Genomic DNA, 19030 nt, shown 5'->3' with positions numbered 1-19030 from the left:
TTTAGATTTTAAGCAGTGAACTTAAAATTGATCTATTTCAAAATTATTGACACCTGTAAAAATTTAGGAATACACTTACTTATTCAATTTCATTATGTTTTATTTAATTATAACCATGGTAAATATAATTGTTTAGTATTTTTATTTCATTTATTGTGTCATGCCACAATATACACTTCATACATGGTGTTGCTTGATGGTTTTATATTCTTAAAAGGAAACAAAAAAAATGTCGCTTTCTTGTATGGCCACCCCGTCCGATAGGAGGCGTTATAGTGAAGTGCCACAGCTGTTCATTCGTTTCGGCCTCATTTCAGTCAAAACCAGGAATGGATTTAATTACTGGAACTGGAGTCTCTTATCGGAATTGAGTGGGGTTTTATGCTCTTCCATTCAGCGGGTGTTGTGTTAAGCAGAGCTAGTCGGGGTTGTGATGCGAACCAGCTCATAGACATTGCCGGAGTGTTGGAGTTCACACAGCAGTCTGGCCTGTTTTACTAAAAAGCGTTTGTGTCGGACTGCGCTTCCGCCATGTTGAGCTGATTCAAGTTGCGAGTGACTGCTGGGACTGAGGTGACAAGCCCCAGAACCAGACTAGATAGAGTTTAGGGGGCTGTTACCGCGCCGGTGACGCAGGAAAAACACCCAGAAAGCGGAGGAAAAAACGCAGGAATAAGATTTTTCTAGTAACAGGTTTGGTACCCTGCGAAACTGCCACTGATACAGGCCGCGTTTATGTAATATACGACGACACAATCGCTGGAGACTGGACGTATCCCGTGAATAGAGGGGGAAGTCGTATCAAATTCCTGGTGAGTTGTTAGCTGCTTAGCACAGTATGTTGACTGCTGATTGTTAGCCAGCTACTGTTAGCGTCAGCTGGTGCTGTGTGCAAGGTAACGTTGCTGCATTTAGCGATACTTGTATTTCTCAATTGCTGGCATTGCTTTCTCTGGTGGCTACCAAATTACTGAATGTGTCAACGTAAATATAATTTAATTTACGGCCATAAGATTGTGTCTCTAAATTCACTGAGTTAAGGCTAACGTTAGCTACCCGCAAAAGGACCTCGACACTGTCTACATTCTGATAAGAAACATTTCCTTTAAACGTCCCGTGTTTACAAGTTAGCGGCAGGAACATGCAACCAATTTTTGTTTAAATAATGCACTTCGCCATTGCTTTCTGAAAGAAATGCTACTATTTACATTGATTACCTGCAAACCCACCAGTGTGTTATATTTTTGAGTGTTTTGCCCCTGTTCTAACTTTAGAAATACGTATCAGAACACTGTTGGATTTCAGGAAATAGACACCTCCCCTGTCATCCTTTGCAAAGATAGCTAGCTAACTTATTCGTAATGTTGAAATGTTTGCAGACTGGCTATAGGTCAACTACATTTTATTGCTTGAATCCCAGCATATATAGACATGTCGATAATCTGCCAAGTTATTTTTATTCAAATATGTTTACTCGCTAGCTAACAGTTGGCTAACATTAACTGTCTAGATTGGCTCCTGTTAGCACGGCCGTCGCTCATTGCAAATGGCGATCTCGTTACATAGTTAGTCAGCAAGAACGGTGTGACAAGTGATTGTTTGCAGTCACAAATTTCATTTTTGAAGAAGCTTTGGTATGAGTTTCGGATCGTCCGTTTTTGAAGTACATATTTGCAGGGCGAGTGTTTCGTCAAGGCCCAAACGGACGCCGAGGCCTGAATATGTGACAGCGCAGTGGGCTTTGGACGGTAAGGCCTTCACCGCCTCAAAGCTCGGCTGTCTGGGCGGATCGCCTTGCAGCCAAACCGAACCACAGGAACCGGCGTGAACAACCAAAAACTACCAGGTGTCAATGCTTGGTCGTTGCACTAATTACGCAATGTTGCTGCGTACTTGTCAAACTTTTCGGTCGCTTAGTTTTGAAGAAACTCGACGAGAAACATGCAAATTTTATTCGACCGATTTATCCATCAACAAGATGCCTGGAAATAACTTGAGTGCTAATATTTAAAAGCCGGCGTTGCACCTTGTCTTATGACCTAAATTCTTCAGAATGTATGTTTGCGTTGCATAAATAACAGGTTTTGTCCTGTTTCAAAGATGACTTTTTCTTTTTTTGAGGTTAGAGGTTTATTTTTGAACTGCAATATTCATTACCAGCCCCTGTATCAAGTAGGAAAAACCATATGTAAAAGACAATAAAATCAAACAATGTTTGATTTTATATTTACTAGGTGTATACAATTGGGCCACACATCTGTCCAGAATTTTTATGCTTGCATCATTTTTATTTGGAAATGCACAACGTAAGCATTTCCATATAGCTTTGCATTCATACAGCAGAATAGAAGCACTTTTTGAAGCTTGAAAAAAATATTTGTTGATCCAGTCCTGTGCACTGAACTGGAAGCAAGGATGACAAACTGCTTTGTTTGTGTTGACGTTTTTAGCATCTGGACAATTTGGCCCTTATCCTCATTTCATATCAATTGCTGCCATTTTGTCCCTACATAGCTCAGTTTCATTCCTGTAAATATAATATTTTGTTCTCATGTACTTTCACCATTTTTTTTTAATCAGTCAATGTTTCTTTGTGGATAAGTATTTTACTGCCTGGTTGAGATAAATATAGAAATGTCCCGATCTTCCGTGCAATTCAACCTATTTTTGTATTATTTTTGAAAGACCTTTTATTACACTCTTCCTCTATTTATTTTGGTTCTGATCCAATATATACTAGTTGACTTTTATAAAATACAAGACTTTGAACCCTAATCAAACCACAATAAATCTTTTTAGTCTAGTTTTTAGAAACACTTGTTAAATAATGTACTGTATAACATTTAAGTATTACCTGAACCCCACTGTGTGTGATGTAGAAAAAACCGAACTACATTGAGCTCTATACACCAACTCGCACAATGCCGTAGATCAGCAAGTAACTTTTTCGAGTCACCCACTCTGACATAGGTTCTATAATATTTTTGACACATTTGGAAATCTGTTGTTGCATTATTTTTAAAATGTTGGTAAAAACATTTGCAACAAGTAGGAGAAATATGTTTGAAATGGCAGAAAGCAGATCAGGTCACTGGGCACAAAATATCGTTGTTGTAACTGCTTAATCAAACATATTTCTGTTTTCTGTTTCACTTTTATAAGGAAATAAACACAAACCGTGTTTTCTTTGTGTCATAAAATCATCTCTTGCTCATTTGAGCAGGTTGTTAAATACTAATAACTTTTAAAAATACATAGAAACTCTCCAGATTTTGCCTTGAGGTTCTCCAAAGTGGGGGGGATACTCTCTGTCTCTACCACACACTCAACTAGTAATGAAGGTGCTGAAGCAAAGGACATTTTACACCTGGATAGTAATCATTCTAGTTTCACAAAAGCACTAGAAAATAATGTTTCAATAAATACTTTTTAAAAGTACATTACAACTCTTGTTAATAAAAGGTGAGAGGTTCAACAGTTATATTTTTCTAGCTTCTTTTTATATGGTTTGAGTTTGTTTACTTGTTAGTATTTAATGCGTGTCAGCACCTTCATTCTGAGTTCGCTGTCTTTTCTGTTTTTGCATTCGTGAGTTTATCTGATAAACTTGGTATTCCTGGGCAGAATGTTCAGCTGAGCAGAGTGTGATGAATGGACATAATGACACTCTGTCATATGGGTCTTTGTTGATATTGGATTAATTAACTTAAAACTGATGAACATTTTAGTGCTGTCCTTCCTCCTCATAAAAATTGTATCCTGGTAGCGTTGAGTGATGTAGTCAAAAGGAAGTTAAAAAACAGAATTTATGACCAGGTGTTCAAGTGTGAAAGGTAAATTTCCCCCCTTTTTTTTTCCTTTTTTTTTTTTTTTTACATGATTTAGTTTATTTTGTAAAATTTTACAAGTCAGTTGCCTGGGTAGATGAACTAGAACGATATTGCCAAGCACAACCCTGCTGAATCTTGTGTGTGTGTGTTTGATTAGACAACTGATCTGCTGTAAACATCCCCAGAGTGTGTGTGCAGTCATCCTATGCAGCAGGGAAATATTTGGTATGAAGCCTATGGGGTTTGTGTTCTTTCATGCTATGTTTCACTTTAGCAATGTTTCAGTACTCACTTCAGTCAGCACATGTAAATGACAGCTGTTGGTCAATAACGGTGCACAGATTATCTCCGACTCTCCTTTCACACAGAAAGAAATTAAATCCTATTCAAAACCTTAAGTATTCACAATGTTTAACCCAGATTATGGTAACGTGTGAGGTTACAAACTCGTTTAAAAAAAAAAGTGTATATACTTTTCTCAGAATGTTTGTATCCTGTGGTTGTGTGTTATATCTTAAAGTTTCGACTCTTTCAGTATTATTTTCATTTACTTCCTCAGCTCTTGTTTCCTGATATGCAATTATATGGAATTATTTTGAATTCTTTCCACATTTCAGATTGCAGACAACATGAAATGAAGTTTCTCTTATCAGACATGTTTCAGTATGTCTTATTGTATGATTTGAAGTGTTTCAGGGTATCTTGCCTTGAATTTATTTTTTGTGTAGGACAGAATAATTTATTCTTAACATGCATGTTTTAGTAGAAAGCTGAAATGCAAGAAAAACATTAACGATATACTAGATATCTTAAGTTTGGTTTTGTCCAGTTATTTTTCAATCCGGAGCTTAAATGCAAAGTTTTCTGGTACGGTATCAAAGAACCTGTGAAAAATTTAAGACAAAAGATGCACTGACTTTGCAAAAAATATTTCGACTGCATAACAACAATATTCTTGACACTCCCTACCAACAAGAATGTCTCTTATGTCTTGGAATCTGAATGGATATCATTTATGTTTTTCATCCAACTTTCATTCAAACTAGCTGCTACAAAAATGAAAATAAGGGTGTTCAGTCTATAAAATTGTAAGGGTCCACAGAAGCACTTTGTGTTTATGTAAAAAATAACAAGAAAAAAAACACTTAAGGCTCTTCTGTTAGGATGGAGACATACTTTTATTATGATTGAAAGATTATGGACATGTAAAATGTCTTCAGTCACATCATTGACCTTTAGTCATATGCTCCCTACCCAGTCTTAGGTTTAGCAGAGGTCGGTGATATGGTAATGTTACGTCGTAAAGGATTTGAATATGCGAACAATCTGCTATAAAATGTGATCAAGATCTGCTCAGTTTTAACTTCCTGCACTTTGTCAACTAGTACCTATACAAGTTGACAAAACCTCACTTAGAGATAAAATGCTCTCTATTTCATCACTTTTTTATATCACCTTTTTTGGTAAAAGTGATATTTTTACTCGGAGAACCTGTCATTAAAATAGAGATTGTGTCAGTCATATCCTTCAACCACAGATGAGAGATAAAGACATTGCACCTGACTACTTTTGGGTTTCTTTTGTTGTTCTTTGATAAAAGTACAATAAAATCTCTTTACTTTGGGCTGCCAGGATCTTGACCTTTGATACTTTTCCGTTCACCAGGTTATGCAATGGTCTCAGCAGTACACCCAGATCTCCAGGTGCTTGCGACCCTCTCTCGTGTGTTCGGGCTCTCTTCCCTCCGCTGTACAGCTGAGGTGGCTGTGATTTCCCTCCTGGCCAGCGCTCCCTAAGAGGCCAAGATTGCCAAGATCTGCCCTGTGGCGAGCATGACGGCCACCACGCGTGGCTCTCCGGTGGGGGGCAACGACAGTCAGGGCCAGGGCCAGGCACCTGATGCTCAGAGCCAACCCCCACTGCCACAGAACCAGGTCTGTAAACCTCAAACTACATATGTCAACATTTAGTCTCATTTTCAGTTTAGCTAAGTATTTTTATTTATTTATTTATTTTTTTTCATTTTAAATCAGTATTGCTCCCACCTACCAACATAAAGATGCCAGTTGGGACCTAAAAGGGTGGGGAAGAAGAGAACGGAAAAGAGTGAGAGAGTAAAAGGGAGGCAATGAATGAATAGAGACTCCAGAGTGATGGCTAAAGAGCGTGTGTGTGTGCGCGTGCGTGTGTGCGTGCACATGCAGGCCTGTGTGCGTGCACATGCAGGCCTGTGTGCGTGCACATGCAGGCCTGTGGTGGTTAGAGATGAGCTGTGTTGAGATGTGAGAGGCAAGCTGCCTATGTAGGTCAGCCAAGCAGAAGGAGCCTTAACCGTACTCCCCCACATTTTATAGTTCTCAGATATGGATCCCACTCAACAATGCGTATCATTCTTTTCCTCTCAATGCGCAGCTTCTCGTTATCATTTAGATATAAAAGAAAAGGAAAATCCCTTTGCCCTTGCTTTTTTGAGATGTTTCATCAGATCATTTAAGTTTGACGATCCTGGGATTCTTCCACATGCTAATTAATACATTTCTACCTTGAACGCATTATCCCTGCATTCGGGTTTTTATTTTATTTTTTTGTGCGTCAGCGGGGATAAATGAGCATCGGTGTGTTTTGCGAACACTAAAGGTATGATGAATTGACAAGTATTGTTAGAAAGGCTTATTTTAGGAAAAACACCTGTGTCTTTGTACGTGTGTGTTTGTTCAGCCACTCATCAGAACAATAGAAACCGTACCACAAAGCCTGTATAGAACCTGTCTTTTACTGGCTCACAGCTCTATAGGTTCAGGATGGACTTTTTATTTCTGTACAACAGAAAAGTTTATAATCATATGATAAAGCCAGAAGGACTAAATGTGTGTTAGTAAATTATAACGACAAGTGGTTTGAAATTAAAGAAATAAATTAAGAGAGAATGATTCGTTTAAAGGTCGTGACACACATTAAAAATAATTGTACTTAAGTTAGAGGGATTCAGAGGGATTGTTGTGAAGAGTTAAAACTTAAAGTTTTGAAAAAGATGTGTAAAACTCATTTGCTAAACAAATACAATAAGGTTTGATTATGATTTGTTTCCCAACGTTGTCTACAGACTGAGCTGTAGTTCCTTTTCCTGTTTATTTTAGAAAAATATACCGGAAAGATTCTGTTTTGATTTTGATAATACTGTTAAAAAAAGTGAAGGTATAAAAAGCTCATGCTTCCACCTGCACTTTTTTCAGTGCACGCTTTAGGTGCTTGCCACTGGCATAAATTTAAATATCTATTTTTGTAGTAGTTTTGTCTCTTTTTTTTCAGCATTGCATGATTTTTTTTCTCTTTTTGACTTGGGTATGGAAAAGTTAGAAATGACCAAAATAAATAAATATATTTAAAAATGCAGAATAGTTTTGGAGGCAGGTTTTCACTTTTTTATCAGTTAACCAAAAAGCTACACAGTTAAAAGAAAATATCTTGTGTTTTCTTTCTATATCAGACCTGAATTAGTATAAACTCACTGCTATCTAGTTCATATTTTGAGACTAAGACTTTCAGGTTTAATTATTTAAGCCATTTAACAGATATAAAAACGGATTCATAGAGAAATCAGCCTGAAAGTTGAGCCACGATATTTTGGTTGGAAGTGATTCCTTTGTGCAGCACTTTTGAATATAATCAAACCTGTGGCCTTGCACTGTTGGATTGAGTTTTACTGCAGTAGTTGCCCACACATGACACACGTTTCAGCACCAAGGATGCTAATTAGAGAGGGAGGAGGAGATGAAAATGTGGATGTATTGCAACTGATGGCATAATTGCAATATTTTATACTGTAGCTGCTATCTTTACTACGTGAAGTATTCTTTTGAGTGTTCGTCTTCCCCTGCTTTCCTACCTGCATTTAAAAGCTCCTTCAAATTTATTCTCACGTATTTATTTATCTCCAGACTTCATCTCCTAATTCATCTAATGAGAACTCCCCCGTGAGCCCACCAGATGAGCAGGGCCAGGGCGAAGGCCCCCCTCAGCTGGAAGAGGAAGAGCCTGCTTTTCCTCACACTGACTTGGCGAAGCTTGATGACATGATTAACAGGTATCTGCTCGTCTGCCAGCTCTGATTTAGTGGAGTCGGTCCACCCCTGTCCTGCTCTGCATTGTTACAAATGAAAAATGCTTTACTGCTGTTAAGTTATGTAAAGTATCTTTCATTTTATGCCTTGCTGCTTTTAATTCAGTGTGCAATTTGCATATTTTAAAATATTTTTATGTATGTCAATGTATACCAAATTAAATTTAAAGTTACTGGTTTCTTTTAAAGAAGTTTAAGTTGTTCACACACTCGATGGGAAAACACTTCTCAATGACTTGGCATTTAAGGAGCTTGGGATGCAGCTTAACAATATTTATGGCGTGGTTATACATGTTTTATGCATCATTTTGGTATTTCTGCCTATTTATCTTTCAGGCCTCGATGGGTGGTTCCAGTTTTGCCAAAAGGAGAGTTAGAAGTCCTCTTGGAAGCTGCTATAGACCTGAGTAAAAAAGGTAGGAAAGTGCAGCATGTTCTTTTTAGTAAATGCTTTGTGGTGTTAACGTCCAGCTGACATTTCTTTCAAATTAACTTAAGATGTGAGAGAGGGTACAGATTTTATTTCTTAATTTCTTAGTAAAATGTAAAGATTTAAACAGTATACTTGACTACTGTTTTCATATTCATATTTTTTTAATATTGCTATGTTTGTTAGACAAATGATGTTGGCAGTACTGTTACAAGTTTGTGTTTATACACAAAGTTGTTGGCCAGCCATGATACTTGACCTGTTTTCATGTAGAAAATAGTGAATTAGCACCACACTTTGAAACCTGCGAAAAAGCATAGCTAATTAAAAATCAATTGTACTTGATGGCTCAAATGTAAAAATCCTTTCAGAAATGTTCTTTGACCTATTTTTTGTTTGATGTTCCTTAAGGGCTCTGTTTTTAAATCGGGCTGTAAAGATAGTGATATATTTTTTACCATAAGGCAAACTCCTTATGTGGAAACTTATACTTTTTTTTCTTGTGTATACTTTTACACTTTAGAACTATTGGAGTTCTAGAAGTATTGCACATAAACAAATAAGTCTGACATCAACTATATTCTCGAGGCAAACAAACTCTTACCAGGGCACAAATATCTCCAGTATTCATGCTGTCCCTCTTTTTAAAGAGGTTTTTAACTTAAGCCCCCTGGTAACTTATCAGATGAGTAAAATGTGTTATGTACCCAAAAGCAACCATCAAGGAACCTCCTTTCGGGGAAAAGAAAATGACAAATTGAACATTTACTTTTTGCATTAAATGGAATAAGAAAGAGGTGAGTTTACAATAACTCACTGCTGGATCAGCCTTGACATGGTTCTTTATGCTGCTGAAATGCCACCAGCTTTTCTTTAGTATGGAAAGGTTTTTGTGCAGATAATAAAGATGTATCTCTCTTACACTGAAAGCTTTCTGCAGAAGATTAGAAAAGTATATACAGAATAAGAACGACTTCCCTAATAATCACATTTGGTTCATGACCCTTTTTTTATTTGCATTAACTCATTTGTCTTTATTAAAAGCACATTATTTGCCAACATCTGCACAGAACTTCCTGAAAACCTTTGTACCCTGACATCTGTTTAAGCTGAATGTTTCATATGCCAAATTTTAACTTTTGATGTTAATGTTGTGAGTTGTCTCTTCTTGTTTTCTCCTCACAGGACTGGATGTGAAATGTGAGGCATGTCAGAGGTTTTTCCGGGACGGTCTAACCATTTCCTTCACAAAAATCCTGACAGATGAGGCAGTCAGTGGCTGGAAGTTTGAGATACATGTGAGTGTTTATTGGGGCTCTCTCTTTAAATAAATCTGCGTTAATCTTTTACGTTTGAAAACAAGTCCCCAAAAGCAAGTTTTATGTTCAGTTGTTGAAGATCTAAGGGGGAAAACAGCAGCACGAGGAGCGATCAATAATGTTATTGCTAGAAGTAGGCGAAGTTGGCTTTTGTTTTGGGAAGATTGATTTCTGGAACCTCAACGGACTTTGGGAGAAATGGTTTCTGTTTTTTGCTTTCAACTTTGGTCAAAACAATGTTGACTTTTTATTTGAACGCATGTTGGCTCTTAATTTGTATCTTTTAACACATTTCTTGTTGCTTGTGCACTACCTCAATGACTAAAATAGGGTAAAAACAGTTTGGAATTTTTGTAAAATAGTAAAGGTGAATATCTGCTTTCTTCACACACATTAATTAGTCATTATCAATTTAAAAAGGAACAGGGTTTTCTCATTTTAATGACTATTCATTCTAACGTTGTCCGTCTTAACGTTTAATTTCTTTCCCGGTTTCTGTCTCTTAGAGGTGTATCATTAATAACACACACCGATTGGTGGAGTTGTGTGTGGCCAAGCTGTCTCAGGACTGGTTCCCGCTACTGGAGTTGCTGGCCATGGCCCTCAATCCCCACTGCAAGTTCCACATTTATAACGGCACACGGCCTTCTGAGACCGTCCCCGCTGGAGCCCAGCTGGCCGACGATGAGCTCTACGCTCGTCCGCCTGACCCGAGATCTCCCAAGGTGAAATTCGATAACTTTTGAATGGGGAAAAAAAAAACATTTTAAAAAAGCCATATTTAACCAAATATTGCTTCGTGTTTTTTAAAAATTGAAAACTTTCCTTTTTTTTTTTTTTTAAAGAATCATCCAGAAATGTAGCCGTTTTCCTCTTCTGCTGGGTAATTAGGTCAACTTTAGCTATCTGAGACTGAAGTTGTAAACTGGCATGACTAAGAGCCCTCATTAAAAATATATGAAAAAAAAAAATCTGTGTTTATCTAAGTAAATAAAAACAACAGTCCCACTGCAAGACCTTAAACATAATCTTAGACTAATTCTTGTAACACTGTAAAAGAATTTAGAAACATCAGGGAGTAGAAATTCTCAAGTGAAAGGTGGATGAGTGTAGCGTGGGCTCAGGGTCATTGTGAACAACACTGCAGCACTGCTCGCCTGTCTGCCTCTATTGGCACAGAGCCCATCACTATGCTGAGCTGTGCCTATAATGCTGTTAGTCTCTATACAGTTGTTTTTAATCAGATTATTAAAAAAAATAATAATAATTCTTGCGAGATTAAAACTAGATTGGCATATTTTTTTGGACGCTTTCTTTGCAGTTTGGATTAACTGGAAACATAAGTGAAATAATTAGAGGAAGTTGTTCATCATAAACGCCTAATTAGGTCTCAAATTGCAAAATAATGACTCTGGATAAAGCAACCTGTAAGATTAACGGTGTGTTTTCTGTCCACAGGGCTGGCTGGTTGATTTAATAAACAAATTTGGCACGTTAAACGGGTTTCAAATTTTGCACGACCGCTTCATGAGCGGCCAAGCACTGAACGTCCAGATCATTGCTGCACTTATCAAGTGAGACTCGGCAACGCCACAGTTATTTCATCAAAAACATTTCCAGGTGTAAATTTTTGGTGTGACTTGATGTCCCGTTTTGTGTTGCAGGCCTTTTGGCCAGTGTTATGAGTTCCTCACGTTGCACACAGTAAAGAAGTACTTCCTTCCAGTCATCGAGATGGTTCCCCAGTTTCTAGAGAACCTCACAGACGAGGAGCTCAAGAAAGAGGCCAAGAATGAAGCCAAAAACGACGCACTGTCAATGATAATCAAGTCTCTGAAGAATCTGGCTTCTCGTGTACCAGGGCAGGAGGAGACGGTCAAGAATTTAGAGATTTTTAGGTTAAAAATGATTCTTAGGTGGGTATTTGAGTCTCTTTAAAGCTCGACTGTTTCCATCGTACATCTACAGAGTGATCACTCGGGAATTGGATTTTGCTTCTTTCAACAGGTTATTACAAATTTCTTCTTTTAACGGCAAAATGAATGCACTAAACGAAGTTAACAAGGTGATATCCAGCGTCTCCTACTACACTCATCGGCATAACCCTGAGGAGGAGGAGTGGCTGACCGCAGAGCGCATGGCGGTAAGCGCAGGCTTCAAAAGCACTACATTCGAGGCTGTCGTTACGTGAATTTTGCGTCTGTAAAATCTGCTCTTCCCGCATCAGGAATGGATCCAGCAAAACCACATCCTTTCTATTGTGCTGAGGGACAGTTTGCATCAGCCGCAGTATGTCGAGAAGCTGGAGAAGATCCTTCGCTTCGTTATAAAAGAGAAAGCTCTTACCATGCAGGACTTGGACAACATCTGGGCTGCACAGGTGCGCCACCTCTAAGCATGTTTTAGTTTTCTGCTTATTATATACATCATGTTTAATAAGGCAATTAAACATTAACAATTATTAGCAAACAATTAAACCTACAATAGAGGAAAATACAAAAAAACATTTAAAATGTTTTCCTCCAGCCTTCCTGTTGAAAGTGGGAATTCATTATTATAATGGAAGCTGAGGTAGCTTTACAGTCTGTTTAGTAGAAGAGTTGCTTTAACACAGGGACTAAATTACACGGTTAACACTTTAAGCTGACTTTAGAATCTTCTAAAGATAAGCGTGGCTAGCATTTTCACACGTCAGTCTTTTTGTTAATATTCTGAAGAACATAGGCCTTCACTTTAATTCTGACATTTCCACATCCAGCTTGTTCTATAAAAGTTAAGTTGAAAGCTCAAAAAGATGAGACATGGCAACTTTGTTTTGTTCAGATCTACGCAGCTATTTATTGCTGAAAGTGTTGCAATCTCTGCAGCAAGAAAGCATCCTATAGCTTCCATCATTTGTTCTTCCTCTGACTGCATTTTAAGCGCCCCAGTAATTCTGGAGCGGGCTGACTTTTATCTTCTTCTCTCAGCAACATTGTCCTCACCAAAGACCACGAGTTGCCAGTGCTCAGGCATGCTGCTTTTACACATTGGAGAAAGATGAGATTTAGTCATCTCCGATTGCAGCCACCAACAAAATTTCTTTGTGCTTCAGGTTTTTCTTGTGTTTTCTTTTTTTAAATCTAAATTATGCAATTTGCTATGCAGATAATGACAGTAATGGAGTAGGTTTTAGTAAAAATGTTTCTGTAAATGCTGTCAGATTGGGAATGAAATAGATTTTCAGGTTTGTTGATTTTAGAAGTGCTAAATATTAAACTGTAAGCTAATGTTGGCAATTAGTGTTTAAAAAGAATGACAGTTTCAAGCAGTTAGACTTCACTACTAAAGTCTAACATTTGAATTGTTAGAACAATTTTGGGTCAGTTCAGGCAGATGAGATAATGTTACAATGTTTCTGTATTGCTCATGTCTATGTGCAGGCTGGTAAGCACGAGGCTATTGTGAAGAATGTCCATGATCTCTTGGCCAAGCTGGCGTGGGACTTCTCACCCGAGCAGCTCGATCATCTTTTCGACTGCTTCAAGGTAAGAATAATATCGCAGAACATGCACGTGTTGTCTTCTTTTTTTGTTTTGTTTTTAGCTCAGTCAAATTTAAATGCTTTGCTTCATAGCAGATCATCGATGTGATAAATCTTGATTGCTGCTCTGCCTTCGCTTATTCCTCCTGTTTTGCAGGCAAGCTGGACCAATGCTAGCAAGAAGCAGCGTGAAAAACTGCTCGAGCTAATCCGGCGCTTGGCCGAGGACGATAAGGACGGTGTTATGGCCCACAAGGTCCTCAACCTGCTCTGGAACCTGGCGCACAGCGACGACGTTCCTGTAGACATCATGGATCAGGCTCTTAGTGCTCACATCAAGATATTGGACTATAGCTGCTCACAGGTAACATTCACTTTTGTTTTGGTGAACGTAACAAATAGATGCTCACACAGTCGCTAAATATGGAGTGCGGTCTTTTCACACACAGGACAGAGACACGCAAAAGATTCAGTGGATTGATCGCTTCATAGAAGAGCTTCGTACCAATGACAAGTGGGTTATCCCTGCCTTGAAGCAAATCAGGGAAATCTGCAGCCTCTTTGGAGAAGCTCCTCAGAACCTGAGGTAAAATTGGAATAGATTTCTATTTTTTGTTTTTCTAATTTTTTTTTATATACAGAAAAAGATGCTTTTAGTTTTCACAAAATGCAACAGGCAAAAACAAACGTTCACATTACTGGTTTTTATCACTTATGTAAGATTGCTGAGACACCTCAGTTTTGTACTTGTTTCTGATGAAAGTGGCTCTACATTTTTTTTCTTTGCTTTTTTTTTTTTTATTTAGTAAAATGTCAGATTCTGACTGCAGTTAATCTTTATAAATTATGTAAGGCTTCACAGCTTTTGATTGCTACATTTCGGGCAGTCATGTTGAATTCTCCTAACATTATCTTGAGTAGCAGCCCACTATGCCAGGGATTAAGCTTGTTACACAAATTAAACATTAGTCAGCTTTTTGTCTTTTATTTGTGGTGTTGAAGCTTTTTTTGTGAGCAGTGGTGGTCCAAAAGGGCAGAAGTAATTAAAGAAGTAATCAGCATAAAGTTGGACGTTAGCTAATAATGTGCATCAGTCTAATTGTTTTTGAAATACTAAAACAGTATTTTAGTCACTGTAGAAACTATGTAGCAGACATGCCTGTTGTTTTTCCAGAAAGAAAATGCCAATTAACATACAAACGAACTTAGTGAGGTAAGTTTTTATGCCAATTCTAGGGTTCTCTCTGTTTCTTTTTTGCGTCAAGCCTCACTTTCTTTGAGAAGTTTACAACGTAAACTACATCAAACGTAAATCTTTGCCACAAATCAGCTTAAACAGTTCTTTTCTGGGTTTCATCTCAAATGACTATTTATACATTAATAGGTTGAAATTGGGATTAATCAAAACCTCAAAAAGTTGGATGAGTTATAACTTAAGATGCGTAACTCCATCTATTTTTTTTTTACTTCTACATCAGGTTTTTTCAAGTTGTTGGTCAGGTTAAGGTGCTTTTTTTTTTAGTGCTTTCTCACAAAATCATGCAGTCTGAAATTTTCCAGTGGAGGTATTTGTGTTTAAAATAAGCACTGAAACAAGTAATATGTTTTTATTAAGGGGAAGTCCCTAAAATTTCTTATCAGTTTTGTTCTAAAAGTATCTAGTCAAGCATCATTGACTTGAAGGACCAGGTTTGATGACATGTTTAAATGAAAAATATGATTAAGTCAAAGAAAACAATGCATGTGTGCATTAGATTAGCTGGCAGCAAAGGTTCTCAGTTTAGTGAACCTTTAAGCTCAGTTTTGTCATAATCAAATGCGAGCTGTGGTTCATACAGATAGTAGTTGACAGTTTTCTGAGGTTTATTAAAAAGTCCTTTGAGATGAAGCCCTGCTATTCCTCCGGCCAGTTCCTTTCACTTCAAATCATTCAATGCAGCGTATCGGGGAAATTTCATGCCTTGGATCCATGTTTTCAGTTTCCTGAAATATCTCTCTTATTGCAGTATTTGTGTCAACGCTTTTATTACACAGCTGAAGTCGCTGTGTGAATGCTGGAAAAACTGCACAACAGTTTGTGCAATTGAATAATAACCTGGGGTGGAAAAATACTTTCTCAAGTTTAGATTCTGATAGTATTTTAGAAACAATGTGACAACTGCCTGAATTAAAGGCTCGCTTATGTGGAAATGAGGCAAGAAATTTCCTTTACCGACACAACCTCCCTTCTGGTTAAACACACAAAATATACACAAACATCTCCCAAAAGATATTTTCTTTTTAATACACACTGTACCAAATGAGAAATCAAGGTACAGTGTTTTTATTAATCAGGTTACACTTAAAGTTTTTAAACTCAATTCTACTGTTTCTCCATGTTTTCTGCCTTTCTCGCCTTTTGTTTGTCTCTCTACATCAAACACTCCTCTTCCTGTTCCATTTCAGTCAAACGCAGAGAAGCCCTCATGTGTTTTACCGCCATGACCTGATCAACCAGCTGCAGCACAACCACGCTCTGGTCACCCTGGTGGCTGAGAATCTCTCAGCCTACATGGAGACAATGAGGCAGCTGTCCAAAGGTAGCTACAGACTTCGATTTTGTAGTTGGAGAAAACCGATCCCATAGGACAAAATTTAAATTAAGACTTTTTTCTTTTTAAATTAGGGGCAAAAGATTATTACAGACTTTAAACATCTTTTAGCAATAGAAAATACAAAGTATTCATCTTTAAATAACCAGTCTTTTTGCTTGCTTGTGCAAGGTCCACGTTTATTCCATGACTTCTTAAAAGTCATTGTGGTTGATGTGTATTTGACTTCTTTGCTGCGCCCAAATCTGCTTTTAATGTATCTACTAAACCTGGTTCAATACAAGAAGCATTTTTAAAGAAAGAATGAAAGAATGACCTACACCCTGTTTTTATTGCCCAGAATTGACCAAATGTTCTATGTATTTTTTTCAATTGGGACATGAAAATATTTTTAAAACTGGATGTGTTGGCCCATGTAACAAAAAGTTTGGACATCCCTGTTATGGGGTAGACAGTCTGCAGTCTGATTTATTGTGTGTGTGTGCGCGCGCTTTTTCAGAAGAGCAAGCAGAGTTTGACCCTCAAACAGTCAGACCGGGAAGCCGCTACAGTCATGTCCAAGAAGTACAGGAGCGGCTTAACTTTCTGAGGTACGTCCTTTCCTTCCCTACGCCTAAAAATTAATTTTATCCACTTAAAAATTGTGCTAACATTCGTAATCTAAAACGGTTATGCAAATTGCTAAAATTAGGCATAGTTGGTTGCCAAAGGTTTGTTACAAAATTGATTCTGCAACCAATGTGTCTAATCAAGGACTGTTTTCTTCCGTCAAAAAGTTGTCGTTGACTTCAGCCTTCAGGGAATTGTTGCTCCACTACAGCTTTTGTTTCTTCTTTCCAGGTTCCTATTAAAAGACGGCCAGCTGTGGCTGTGTGCTCCTCAGGCGAAGCAGATATGGAAGTGCCTGGCTGAGAACGCTGTGTTTCTGTGCGACCGTGAGGCCTGCTTCAAATGGTACAGCTTTACTCAGACCTCTTAGCTTTTGGCTTTTGCTCCGTTTGTCAGTCCTGGGCTTTTTTTTCCTCTCTCCCTCTCTGACTGCTCTTGTTTATTTCTATTTAAAAGGTACTCAAAGCTGATGGGGGACGAGCCAGACCTAGACCCAGACATCAACAAGGACTTCTTTGAGAACAATGTGCTACAGTTGGATCCGTCGCTTCTGACAGAGAACGGCATGAAGTGCTTTGAGAGGTTCTTCAAGGCCGTCAACTGCAGGGAGGGCAAGCTGGTAGCGAAACGCAGGGCCTACATGATGGACGACCTGGAACTAATTGGCTTGGACTACCTGTGGAGGGTGAGGAGAGTAGCTGCAGTAATTACAGATGAATGCTTCTGCATTTGTTTCTATCAAATAACTGATTTATATTTGTGTCAGTGTTAGATCACCTTGGGCATCATTTCTGTCCCTAAAGCTAATGTAGATTGTCTGGTTTGACAAATTTGAACAGATGTGAACTTGGAAGATGCTGAGCTGTCTGTACAGTCTGCTCAGAAATAGTTTCAGTTCACTTTTATTTTCTTGTTTTAAAGCATAGAAGCTGCCTAATTAGTTTAAAGGAATTCAAGGTTTACGATGGAAATAGTAGATTCTTGCTTTTATCCATAGAAACTGAATAATTATAGGAGTGACAATCTACAATACGAAATTCACACAATTAAGATTTAAACTCAAGTAGAGTAAATTCTGAAGAAAAAAAGACTGTAGGTGATCTATCACAGGAAGATGGCCCTTCAACATTCAGAGGCTGCATGCCGCAGCATTGTTTGCTTCACGCTGTACTGCAGGATTTTTCTCACAGTGCACAGTCATTTGAGTCTGTCACAGTTTATTTTTTACCGTTGAGTAGGAGCATCGGGACATTTCCAGGTCATGAGACGATGCTCTAAATGATGTTGGTTTCACAAGGAGACAATAAGACAGGAATTGTTTTAAATTTTGTTTTAGGCAGATCAGGAATCTTTTTTTTTGTGGAGTATTTAAATATATATATATATTTTAAAGTATCTGCAATCGGTACAATTATTTCAGTACAGGTCTGTGTGATCCACAAATAGCAGATTTCTTCCTCGTCTGTCATTGGTTGTCCAAATGCCAAAAAGCAATCAGTTTGAAATCTGGATAAATATTTCATAAATGTAAAAATGTTTTAAAGACTGAAAAACAGCCTTTTGGTGTGGTGGCTACAAAATAAATATTTGTTTGCTAGTCGTAGTATTCTCAGTGTTAACAGTGCTTGTATCTTGTTTGTCACTGTAGGTTTTTTTCCTACCAAGTACCCATAATGCTTCCACACAAACAACTTCCAGGTGGTTGAGGTTTCTTCAGTGCTAAGTGTTGACAGCCGGTCCTATTAGCAGTCGGTAGCAATCAACTCTCTCAACTAAAGAGCAGCTGCATTACTTCCTTGTAAATAAAAGTTTATTACAAGGATATGGGGCATCAACTTAAAGCAATTACTTCCATATTTGAGACTCATAATTGCTTGCACTTATTTCACCATAATCATCTGGGCAGACTGGATTACAGTTTGACATCCCGCTTCAACAAATATTGTCATGTTTAGTATTGTTACCTGCTGAGCCTTGAAATCTCTTCACTCTTAGTCAGTTGCACATGTGCTTATTCCAGGCAAAGATTTATTAACAGATTCTGCTTGACTTAATTTCTTCCTTCCCTCTTCTCATCTAGGTGGTGATTCAAGGAAGTGACGACATTGCAAACCGAGCCATAGACCTGCTGAAAGAAATCTACACCAATCTCGGACCAAAACTGCAAGTCAACCAGGTATGGAGACTACTTCTTTGTACTATTTGCAAATAAGCATTTAGAGCTCATAATGTTTGCTAGTCGGGTATTTATTATTTATCCCTGCCCCCTCCCATTGCCTCTCTCTTCAGGTTGAGATTCATGAAGATTTCATCCAGTCTTGTTTCGACCGTCTGAAGGCGTCTTATGACACCCTGTGTGTGTTAGATGGAGACAAAGACAGCATTAACTGTGCTCGGCAGGAGGCCATCCGCATGGTGCGGGTTCTCACTGTGCTTAAGGAATACATTAATGAGTGCGACAGCGACTACCATGAGGAGAGGACTATACTGCCTATGTCGAGGTAAAATCATTAAATTGTCGTTTTATTCCGCTTTAACACGATGATGGTCCATTTGTAGCTCTGTGGTTGGAAAATATTGAGAACACACACAAGAGTTTTTTTTGTTT

The 19030-nt window shown here is 38.1% G+C and overlaps 1 protein-coding gene across 8 annotated transcripts in view; it reads left to right on the top strand.

Annotated features, from left to right (window-relative positions):
• The first annotated feature begins 392 nt into the window (after positions 1-392).
• Positions 393-19030, top strand: part of usp9 (ubiquitin specific peptidase 9) — a 36205-nt gene continuing 17567 nt past the window's right edge. For 4 of the 8 annotated variants that reach the window (XM_028022906.1, XM_028022902.1, XM_028022903.1 and 1 more), the window contains exons 1-20: positions 393-812; positions 5496-5764; positions 7769-7914; positions 8287-8366; positions 9566-9678; positions 10206-10424; positions 11158-11273; positions 11364-11615; positions 11707-11842; positions 11927-12079; positions 13122-13226; positions 13380-13586; positions 13672-13808; positions 14397-14435; positions 15668-15801; positions 16313-16403; positions 16654-16767; positions 16879-17107; positions 18503-18598; positions 18712-18923. In XM_028022906.1, coding sequence (XP_027878707.1) covers positions 5663-5764; positions 7769-7914; positions 8287-8366; positions 9566-9678; positions 10206-10424; positions 11158-11273; positions 11364-11615; positions 11707-11842; positions 11927-12079; positions 13122-13226; positions 13380-13586; positions 13672-13808; positions 14397-14435; positions 15668-15801; positions 16313-16403; positions 16654-16767; positions 16879-17107; positions 18503-18598; positions 18712-18923 — 2681 coding nt within the window. In that variant the 5' untranslated portion in view covers positions 393-812; positions 5496-5662. Of the gene's footprint in view, positions 813-875; positions 897-5495; positions 5765-7768; positions 7915-8286; positions 8367-9565; positions 9679-10205; positions 10425-11157; positions 11274-11363; positions 11616-11706; positions 11843-11926; positions 12080-13121; positions 13227-13379; positions 13587-13671; positions 13809-14396; positions 14436-15667; positions 15802-16312; positions 16404-16653; positions 16768-16878; positions 17108-18502; positions 18599-18711; positions 18924-19030 lie in introns of those variants that run through there. The other 4 variants (XM_028022907.1, XM_028022904.1, XM_028022900.1 and 1 more) reach the window with 3 other exon arrangements.

The sequence above is a fragment of the Xiphophorus couchianus genome, chromosome 7 (assembly GCF_001444195.1).
Source record: "Xiphophorus couchianus chromosome 7, X_couchianus-1.0, whole genome shotgun sequence".
In the NCBI taxonomy this organism is placed as follows: Eukaryota; Metazoa; Chordata; class Actinopteri; order Cyprinodontiformes; family Poeciliidae; genus Xiphophorus; species Xiphophorus couchianus.
The sequence above is the reverse complement of the archived record's forward strand: the minus strand, read 5'-3'. Positions and strand labels throughout refer to the sequence as shown.